At 46.4% G+C, this 10,925-nt stretch overlaps 1 protein-coding gene across 1 annotated transcript in view; it reads left to right on the top strand.

Moving 5' to 3' along the window:
- The window catches only part of ANKLE1 (ankyrin repeat and LEM domain containing 1), a 33,936-nt gene extending 24,292 nt beyond the window's left edge, over positions 1 to 9,644 (top strand). The window contains exons 8-9 of the mRNA XM_015425122.1: positions 7,148 to 7,277; positions 8,178 to 9,644. Of these exons, the coding sequence (XP_015280608.1) occupies positions 7,148 to 7,277; positions 8,178 to 8,341 (294 nt within the window). The 3' untranslated portion in view covers positions 8,342 to 9,644. The remainder of the gene's footprint in view (positions 1 to 7,147; positions 7,278 to 8,177) is intronic.
- The last annotated feature ends 1,281 nt before the right edge of the window (positions 9,645 to 10,925 follow it).

Here is a 10,925-nt window from a genome sequence, read left to right as displayed (position 1 = left end):
CCCTAAGCAGCCTCTGCTGAGGAAGACTGTTCGAAACGAAGTTATGAAATCCGGAGTCTTCGTCATCCAGTGTAGACTTACCAGTTGGATATATTGTCTACTTACCAGTTGGACTGTTGAAAACTTACCAGTATAAGTATTGATTTCATCTGTGGGGTTTTTGTAAACACTGCCTCTGTTGTATTATTGAGAAATTGTAGACTTACCTGTCAGATTGTTGATAACTTACCTGTTGAACTTCTGAAAAAAAGTTAGGATTTACCAGTTGAATTTTTGTAAGTACTACTTAAGTGGTATCCCTAGTTGTATTACTACCACTTATACTTGTGTTAAAAGTAAAGGTTCTCTTGCTCGAAAGCCAGTCGAGTCCGACTCTAGGGTTGCAGTGCTCATCTCCGTTTCAAAGCCGAAGAGCCAGTGCTGTCCGAAGACGTTTCCGTGGTCATTTGGCCGGCATGACTAAACACCAAGGCGCACAGAACGCTGTTACTTTCCCACCGAAGTGGTACCTATTTATCGACTTGCAATTTCTTGCTTTTGAACTGCTAGGTTGGCAGGAGCTGGAACTAGAGACGGGAGCTCACTCCATCATGCGGCACCCGGGTCTCGAACTGCTGAACTACTGACCTTCCACAGCCTGCAGTTCTGCGTCTTAACCACTTGAGCCACCGTATTACTCACTAGTAAATAGTTCCATATTTTTCCTTAGTGTCTTTTTGCACAGTTTTCTTTGACCCATCCTGTTGGGCCCAAATGGGTCCCGTTTCCTTCTACGAGGAAGAACAAAAAGGTGCGGTGGAAGAATCGCAGCCCTTTCGAGGGTCTGTCTGGACACAGCCATGCCAGGCCTGTGCCACGAAGCCAGTTGCCAACGTGTGCCCACTGATCAACCACTACAAACAACCGTGATACAGTTAACAAGAACTGATTTTATGTAAATTTCTATGCAATTCACTTGTATTACTTTTCACATTAATAGATACCAGAGAATTTTACAGGGCATATAATTCCTCTGTGGTGAGGCTTAGGTCAAATCACTGTTCATATCATCGCTCTGAACTTCTAATTGTCAACTTCTGCATCTGTTCCAAGTTCTATGTGGCAAATCCCTCCTCTTTATATTATAAGCAGGGCGCTTTTTGTAGAAAAAGCCCAGCAGGAACTCATTAGCATAATAGGCCACACCCAACAGCAGAAACTCATTAGCATATTAGGCCACACCCCTGACAGCACAGCTCATTGGCACGTGAGGCCGCACCCCCATGTTACCAGAAGTCTGGTCATCCAGCCACACCCACCTTTTGCTTCTTATTCTGTTTACCTTGTTTGTGGTCAAAACCCAGGGCTTTTTTTGTAGCAGGAACTCCTTTGCATGTTAGGCCACACACCCCTAATGTAGCCAATCGTAATGAGTTTCTGCTGTTGGGTGTGGCCTATTATGCTAATGAGTTCCTGCTGGGCGTGGCCAACTTGGGAGCCAGCCGGAACTCCGTTCCTGTGCGTTCCTGCCCCAAAATAGCCCTGATTATACTCCTTTGCATGTTAGGCCACACACCCCTAATTGTAGCCAATCCTAATGAGTTGCTGTTGTTGGGTGTGGCCTATTATACTAATGAGTTCCTGCTGGGCGTGGCCAACTTGGGAGCCAGCCGGAACTCCGTTCCTGTGCGTTCCTGCCCAAAAATAGCCCTGATTATAAGCATCAGTCAAGACTATATGGACAGTTATTTGACCTAAGCACTTTATTTATCGTAGAGGAATTATATGCACTGTAAAATTCTTTGGTATCTATCAGGGCTTTTTTTCTGGGGGAATGTGCCGGAACGGAGTTCTGGAACCTCTTCAACAAAGTTCTTTTTTTAAAGGTTCATGAGTCTTCAGTATACAGGCTGAAAACTTCATTTCCCTCTAGAGCAGGGGTGTCAGACTCATTTGTTATGAGGGCTGGATCTGACATGAATGAGACCTTGTTGGGCCGGGCCATGTGTGTCATAGAATGTAATGCCAGGTAGCGGAGATATAAACTCTATAAAGGACACAAACACAAAGGTATTTTTTTTACTTAAAATAAAACATGCTTAGAACATTAGCACTCTTGCAATATTTTGTTTATTTAACAGTGTCTGATAACTGACACCTCTTGCTCTGAATGATTGCATCAAGATGTCTGTGCTGTTGCAATCTTGAATCTGCTGTTCAGGTGTGTATCTGTAAGCTGCAAACCTACGATGACGCAGCAGCAGCAGAACTGGAAGAAGAAGCCGAAGACAGCCAGTTCCACTGCGGGCCTGATAGAAGCCCTTCCGGGGGCTTGATATGGCCCCCAGGCGGCATGTTTGACACCCCTGCTCTAGAGCGTTCTGGCTGGCACCTCTTTTTCCAAGAAAAAAGCCCTGGTATCTTATTAATGCTAAAAGTAATGTAAGTGAATTGCATAGAAATTTTACATAAAATAAGTTCTTAGCACCTCTATCACGGTTGTTTGTATTGGTTGATCAGCTTCCCCCGTGATCTCTCATAATTTGTAACCTGTGCCCACTGCCTGCTTGCAGAGATGACGGAAGAACCGGGGGTTGATTGGGAGGTCACCAGTTGTCGCTTCTTGTAGGGGAGGGCTGGCCCAGTTTCTTTGTGCCCCCGTCTGCTTTCGAGTTCTAAGATGGAGGTGATTAGTAGTCCTTTGACCCACTCCAGCCTCAAGGGCTGTATGTCAGGGTCCTTAGTCAGGTTACGCAACACAGGGCTTCATGAGAAGATAATTGTTTATTGGTAAATCCAGAACTAGAGACACGTGTACAGCTTGTGTCAGGAATGGCCGCCTATACAAGGGCCTCTGACTTATACTAGAACCAAACATCCCCCCGGTAAGCACGAGCCAGTGGATACATCTCGCACGGGCGGGCAAAGCAAGTAGGCAAAGCAAAAGGCATTAACTTTCCCAGGCGAATAATACTGCAACTAGAGCATCTACAAGGTCAAGCATAAGATAGCAAACAGTTGGTGAGCCAGGGAGAGCTGAGACAGAAAATGGGAGGGCACCCCTCCACATTCCAGACCCATGACAGGGCTACCTGACACTGTAGCACCCACACCACTACACCCTGACTCCCTCAGCCAGCGGTGGGAAATGGTCAGTTATATCAGTAAAAGTTCATTTTTTTCATCCTGGTCATTAATTTGTAAGGTGTTTGTTTGTTTGTTTGTTTGTTTAAATGGTCAGTTAAGTCAGTGTTTCTTTGTTTTCTTGAATGCAACTTGTGTGGGGGGGTTGTTTTTGTTACTGCATTTTGGGGGAATCAGAATCATAGAATTGGAAGGGACCAATGTTCCCTCTAAGCTGTGGAGTCTTGTGAGCAAATATTCTACTTTGTTAGCTGTTGGCATTAAAGTTGTGAGCGAGCGATTCGGCTACTGCCTAAATTAGTTTGCTCTGGAGCCCTCCTTCCCGAGCTAAGACAACAATATGTGAGCTGGAGGTTAAAAAATTGTGAGCTAGCTCACACTAACTCAGCTTAGAGGGAACACTGGAAGGGACCTCCAGGGTTGTTAGCCAAATTGCCTTGAATTCTCAATTAATCTAGGGGAAGTTATGATTATTAATTGGCAATGGGCAAATTAGGGTTCACACCAATGTATACAGAAGTCCCACCTTTGCTGTAAGTACCAGAACAGACACAGAGACTATGGTTGGTAAAATATAATATCATTTACTGATGGAGATGTCTCAGTCGGACAATACACAAACACTCACACAATTATACTTATTCTCAGAAATAAAGATAGATCATAAACACTTTTGCATTAGCAGGACATTCGTTGGTTGGGTGATATTTAGCTGTCCTCATTGATTGAGCCGTTCCAATGGAAGAATGGAGGGGTTTGGACTCTAGCTGCAGACTAGAGGTTAAAGATGGAGGTCGGGTATATGGATAGCAAACTGGACATAAGAGGCTTAAAGCTTCGACAGGGGTCGTGGAGAGGGTAAGAGAGAGACCATGTGGTCGGGCAGCATCTTTTATAACGTGTTGTGGGGGGGCTGGCTAGGCTGGCCACATCCCCCTGTGACACCTCCTGTTAGTCCGTCCCATAAAACATACTATTGGCTGGCTGGAAGAGGGGAGGGGGACTAAAGAGTTGTCAATATTGAGAGCTAGAAACTTAGGCTGGAAGCTGGCACCTGGTTGCAGGTAAGATGAGTGATCAGGTTAAGGTTATTGTCTCTTGATGGCCCTAGCGGGTTGTTGATGGGCAAACAATTACGTAGTTGCCAAGCAACTGCAGGGAGAGTCTCTTGAGTATGTGCAGAATTGTAGGTAGCTGGGGTGGGGGAAGGGGTTGCCTACATGTGCTGGAAGAAACTCCTAATGGCGTTTGGAGCTTTCTGTCCTCATGCTTGGGCATGGGATGGCGTTACACAGACAAAGGAACTGATCCATCTCACATCAGGTAAGAGGGCAGGTAACCTTGAAGAGCTGCTGGTACATCAACGCAAAGGAAGATTTTTCTTCTCTCAGGTGTACAGTCTCAACTGGCCTCCTATTGGGTCAGCTTGCAGTACAGTCCCTTAACCATATCTTTGCATAGTCCATATTTATTACTTATGAGATATAGTTCATAAGCGCACATTAAGTGCCTTGCTGGGCAACAGGGTCATCTAGTCCAACCCCCTGCACAATGCAGGAAATTCACAGATATCTCGCCCACACACACCCAGTGACCAGTGCTCCCTCTAAGCTGTGGAGTCTTGTGAGCCAAAATTCTACTTTGTGAGCTACCGGCATTAAAGTTGTGAGCGAGCGATTTGGCTGCTGCCTAAATTAGTTTGCTCTGGAGCCACCCTCCCTGAGCTGAGACGAAAATGTGTGAGGCGGAGGTTAAAAAAAACTGTGAGCTAGCTCACACTAACTCAGCTTAGAGGGAACACTGCCAGTGACCCCTGTTCCAGGTCCAGTAGATGACAAAAACATCCTCCAGAATCCCCAGCCAAACCTGCCTGGAGAAAAATTGCTTTGTGACCCCAAAGTGGCAACCAGAGCCATCTAATCTGTTCTTGCCCTCTGTGAAAGCTCCTGTGCGATGTTAACATGTTATACCTTGTTTTCATATACGAGATATGAAGCATTTCCCTGGGTGTGTAAGAAACGGCCACAACAACTAAGCACCGAGGCAACCCTGCCTGCCCTCCCTCTCATGATGTGCCTAAGTTCACGGAATCGGCATTGCCGTCACATGGCCATCTAGCCAGATGTCTAAAAACCTCTAAAGATGGAGATGACTTCCCGGTGAGAAGCCATTCTGCAGCTGGATCCACCTCCTTCGGTAGCCATTTCACCTGATGGTTAAAGATATGTATACGAAAACGAGGCATACCATGTTAATATCACACATGAGCTTTTACAGATGGCAAGAGCAGCTCATGTTTGTTACAAGCAATATTGTGATGTTAGTTGCTGTCGATGTTCTGGGTTGCGTGGCCGTGGTCTTGGCATTGTAGAACCCTATGTTTCGCCAGTAGCTGTGACTGGCATCCTCAGAGGTATAACACAGAAAGACGGAGTACTCTCCATGTCAAGGTGAGAAGAAAAATGATAAGCAGGTAATTTATATCTACTCAGGAAGGTGGGGTAGGGCTGAGTCATTCTCTTGTAGGAGTTCCCCAGGCTGTGACATGCTAATGGAGGAGCTTTCCTGAGGAGGTTCTTTGGTATATGGATTGTTTCCTGAGGAGATTTCCTGTTTCCTGAGGAGGTTCTTTTGTATGTGGATTGGCTGAGATTCCAATCTTATCTGTAGTGCTATTGTCAGATGTAGAGCCTTTTGTGTTTTTCAGGACAGGAACCCATGCCCTATTTATTTTTAAACTCTCTTCTTTCCTGTTGAAGTTGTGTTCATGTTTATGAATTTCAGTGGCTTCCCTGTGTAATCTGACATGGTAATTGGATGTGTTGTCCAGCCTTTCAGTGTCTTGGAACAAAATACTGTGTCCTGTTTGAGTTAGGCTATGTTCAGCCACTGCTGATTTTTCAGGTTGGCCACGTCTGCAGTGTCTTCCATGTTATTTTATTCTCGTCTGAATGCTACGCTGTGTGGCATCTTTCTGTATTATACCTCTGAGGATGCCAGTCACAGCTGCTGGCGAAACGTCAGGTCCTACAATGCCAAGACCACGCGACACAAGCCGGGAAATCTACAGCAACTAATGAACTCTGGCTGTGGAAGCCTTCGACAACAGTATTGTGATGAACAGCGTGTCATTAAAGAGAAGGCGCCAAAGAGAAAAAGAAAAGAAAAAAAGGGGGAAGGCAGAGGAGTTAGAAAACTTTAAGAAGATCGTGAAAAGGATTGTATAGAAGAAATCAGCAAAACTGGAAAAGCTGAGACAAGAACAAAACGAGAAGAGGAGGATTGCTCGAACGTTGCTAAGTGATGCAACCAAACATGTAATGGGGGTTGTTGAGAAAAAGGATATCGTGGGATTCAGCACGGCACAGCTCATGCTAGGAGTGGAAGACAGCAAAGGAAGAAGGGGACAAGAAAAAATGCTTGTGGATGCTGTGCGGAGAACTGTCGAGAAACAAAAGAGTTCACTAATAACTTATTTTTTCAGCAAAAAACCCCCCCAAAGATAAAGTAAAAGCAAAGTCTTTCCTTACAGTAATTATGTTTTGTTCTCAGAATGATTATTTTACGTAAAGGCTTTTGATACGTTCTGCTGTTTTATTATCTGCCGTATGCGATTATTTTTAAAAGGGGATCTTTTTTTTATGCCTTAGATTTTGTACAGTAATGAAAACGTCGTCCTATCTTCATAAAATATTTTTTTTTCCAATAAAAAGGTGTGCGATGGCTGGCTATGGGGGTGGTGGAGGCCAGATGGTAATTTTTTTTAACGAATACCCAGTTTTGCTTTTAAAACGTTAATTTCTCGATAGGGTGGAATTAAATAGTTCAGCGGTTTGTCAGTTTTTGGTCAGTATTTGGCTAGGGTTTTTTTTTGTTTGTTTGTTTTTGTTTTGAGTTTTGGTCCGTAAGATCAGTAATTTTGGCCTTTTGACTAGTTTCCACCCCTGCTCAGCCAGCCTAGTTGCCCTTTCTCTAACCCTAAGCGCATGCGTTCCCCTTTGTCCCCCCCCCCCCCCCCCCGCAGGCATGTCCCAAAGTCCAGCACATTTTGGAGATCTGGGCGAGTGGAGAGGGTGTCATCTCCATTCACTGCTTCCAGAACGTCATCCCAGTGGAGGCCTACACGCGAGAGGCCAGTATGGTGGATGCCATCGGTAAGGATCAACCTAGTGGGAGCAGTAGCCAGTAGTCTACCATCTCCGTTGCACGGGACCTACTGTCAGGTTCAACAGCATGTAAATCTCCACACACACATTTCCAGGGAATCGTTATGCTTTATTAGACTACAGGTCCGTTGACATGGTCTACAGGGATATTGTTAGGAATGACAATGGGGCGGATGCATGACTACATATAACGTGATGCTGCAATTGGCTAAGCAGATGAAATCCAAGCGTGCGCAGGGGAATTATCCCGGCGGGAGGTTAAATAATGAACGGGAGAGTCTCCGTGCCTCATGAGAGCAGAAATATTCACACCAACAGTGGAACGCAAGCCCTCCCTCCTCCTCAAGGTTAGTCAGATAACCCAGTCTTGCAGCGCCAGTTCGCACGGTCTGAGGACCGCCTCCCTACCGCTGTTTACAGCAAACGAGCAAGCATGCACAGTCGCGCCACAGGCAGGAAAGGACAGATGCGGATGAAACATGGCAGCTAGCTGACACCTGGCTCTGTTGCATGGGACGAGTTGGTATACTGGTTAGGAGCGCGGACTCTAATCTGGGAGAACCGGGTTTGATTCCCCACTCCTCCACATTCAGCTGCTGGTGTGACCTTAGGTCAGTCACAAGTTCTCTCAAAGCTGATCTCACAAGCAGTTCTCGAGAGAGAGAGCTCTCTCAGCCCCACCTACCTCACAGGGTGTCTGTTGTGGGGAGAGGAAGGGAAAGGAGATTGTAAGCCACTCAGAGACTCCTTCGGGTAGTGAAGGGCGGGGTATAAATCCAATCTCCTCCTTCTCCGTTCCTCCTCCTCTTCTCCTCCTCCTCCTCCCTGTCCTCTTTCTCATCCTTCTCATCCTCCTCCTGCTGACCCTTCTTTCCTCTCTGCCTTCAGGGCTGAAGATGCTGACCAATCAGAAGAGGGGGAACTACTACGGCATTGTGGCAGGCTGGTCCATGAAGCGGCGCCGGAACTTGGGCGTCTACCTCTTGCACAGGGCCATGCAGATCTTCCTGGCTGAGGGGGAGCGACAACTGCGTCCCGCAGACATCCAGTGACGGGCCGGTCGTCGTCGCTCTGCCTGCCCAGCAGCCATTGAGGCTGCATGCTAGAGTCTTGCTGGCGCCCCGTCGTCAGGCCCAGTGCGATCTTCTCGATAGCAGCCAAGCACTTGGGGCTTGCTTGTGGTACAGGCTCTGGTAGTCTGCCGATTCGTAGTGACTGAAGAGGGGGGTTTGTGGGAACTGTGTAACGAGTCGCAGCTGTATCCCTGGGCCAGGACTGAAAGGGAGCCACATTTAAAAGTCTAAATGGGCGGTTGGAGGGCTAGAAAGACTAATTTGGAACGCCGTGCTGCTTTCCTCCCCCTCCAAACTGTGAATTGTTCTGCACCAGCACCCTTACTTGTTAAACTGCCTCCTTTTTCATATTTGCTAGGGATCATGTACCATTAACAAGCTTTATGCAATAAGGTTACTTTTTAGAAACACAGGAAGACTGCGTCCTCCTCGCATTCCAGCTAGCTAGTGAAGGGTGCCCGAGGTCTTGCTTTGTGGATTTTTTCCCTTTTCTTTGTTGTGTGTTTTTTCAGCAAGTTGCCGTTGGGAAATGAAATTACTACTGAAGGTAGACAGTTGGAATGTACATTTTTTAAAAAAAATCAGGTTCTCTTTTCCTATGAGGTGAGCAAGAGCCATTTTTGAGAACACTTTTCTATGTTGTGGTGACCGGTAGGGATGGGCACAAACTGGTTCAGAGCCAAAATTCAGCACGAACGTGGCCCATTTCGGAGCCCCTGAACCAGTGTTCAGGGAAGGTGCCTTCCCCAAACATTTACTGAACTTTTTGTCAGTTTCGGCTGTTTGGGCCATTTAAACCTAACAGCTGAGCAGTGCAGGTCCGCAGCTGGCCTGATAGGTTTAAATGGCAGCGAGCCATTTCAGCCTAAGAGTTGATGGACGTACCCACCCCACTGTTAGGCTGAAATGGCTGCAAGCCATTTCACCAGTGGGTTTCATTTCCCCCAACTTGGAAGCAGGGGGAAGTGAAATGGACTGTTGAAATGGCTGCCAGACATTTAAACCTAACAGCAGGGCTTTGAAGTGCTTCCAAAAAATGGACAGGTTTAATGTCTGGCAGCCATTTAATCATTCCTGGGTGATTCCCCCCCCCCCTTCTCCCGGTCGCGGCAAGTAAAAGGGGGATCCAAACTGGCTAGTTCGGTTCAGGATATTTTTTGCTCGGTTCAGGAACCCCAAACTGGAATTTTTAGGTCTGTGCCCATCCCTAGTGGCCAGTTTTAGACTACCATAAATGCTTTCATAGTTTTGCAGTTTTTATACTTTTTTGATACTTTTTTAACCACGATAATCATTAAATGATATTGCTCAGATTGGGCTCTGGACCTTGTCTCACTCCTTCTCGTCAATGCTCACTGTGGGTTTCTGACCCTGCTGTTACCTTTTGTATTCTTCTTTTCAGTGTCAAAAGTAAAAGTCAACAGACGTGGAATCTGCTTTTGCCCGAGCCAAGCCCTATGGTCTATCCAGCCCATGTTCTCAATTGGAGCTCTTTGATGAACTGATTCGCTTTCTAGGAATCGCTGAAAATCAGTGCACAAAACGAATTGACTCCTCTTTAAAGTGTCCTCTTGAAGAGAGCCACCATAGTGTCGTGGGAAAGAGCAGCGGACTCTAATCTGGAGAACTGGGTTTGATTCCCCACTCCACCCCATGAAGCCTGCTGGGTGACCTTGGGCCAGTCACCAGTTCCCTCAGAACTCTCTCAGGCCCACCTGCCTCACAAAACTCCTTAAGGTAGAAAAGTGGAGTATACAGACCTACTTCTGCACACTGAGCGTCATCTGAAGCAGGATCAGGCCCACTCAGGCATCTGATTAACACACAACTCCTATGTGCGGGTTCTGTTCAGTATTTCTTTTTATCCTCTGGCTGAATGGCACTCCATTCCACCTCTTCTTGATATTCAGGGGTAGATGATTTCTGACCATGGAGGTTCCATTTAGGTATTGATAGCCAACAGCATGAGGTCTTCCTCTATGAATATAACACCTTTAGGGGTTGTGCTTCCCAAAATCTGATGCCTCCTTTGCTCTGACATTCTGATATACATGTATCTTCTTACTTAGCTCCTAGAAAAAAAAAAGCTTATCTAGCTAATGTTGCCTCAGTTCATTTTAACTACCCTTTTTCTCACATCGCCATGCCTCCCTTTGAGGAACTCAAGGTGATGTGCACAGTTCCTATTGGTTGTGTCCCAAAAGCTTGATACTCAGAGGTACGCTGCCTATGAACATGGATGTTCCATTTAGATATCAATAGCTAGTTAGAACCTGTTGAACAGCTCTTCCTCTAGGAATACAGCACTTTTAGAGAGCCAGTTTGGTGTAGTGGTTAAGTGCGTGGACTCTTAATCTGGGAGAACCTGGTTTGATTCCCCACTCCTCCACATGCAGCTGCTGGGTGACCTTGGGCAAGCCGTAGTTCTGATAAGAGGTATCCTTGAAAGGGCAGTTTCTGGCAGGGTTCTCTCAGCCCCACCTACCTCACAGGGTGTCTGTTGTGGGGAGGGGAAGGGAAAAGAGTTTTAAGCCGCTCTGAGACTTCTCTTGCTCTTGCTCCA

The sequence above is a fragment of the Gekko japonicus genome, unplaced genomic scaffold, assembly GCF_001447785.1.
Source record: "Gekko japonicus isolate JY-2015 unplaced genomic scaffold, Gekko_japonicus_V1.1 scaffold3555, whole genome shotgun sequence".
In the NCBI taxonomy this organism is placed as follows: domain Eukaryota; kingdom Metazoa; phylum Chordata; class Lepidosauria; order Squamata; family Gekkonidae; genus Gekko; species Gekko japonicus.
The sequence above is the reverse complement of the archived record's forward strand: the minus strand, read 5'-3'. Positions and strand labels throughout refer to the sequence as shown.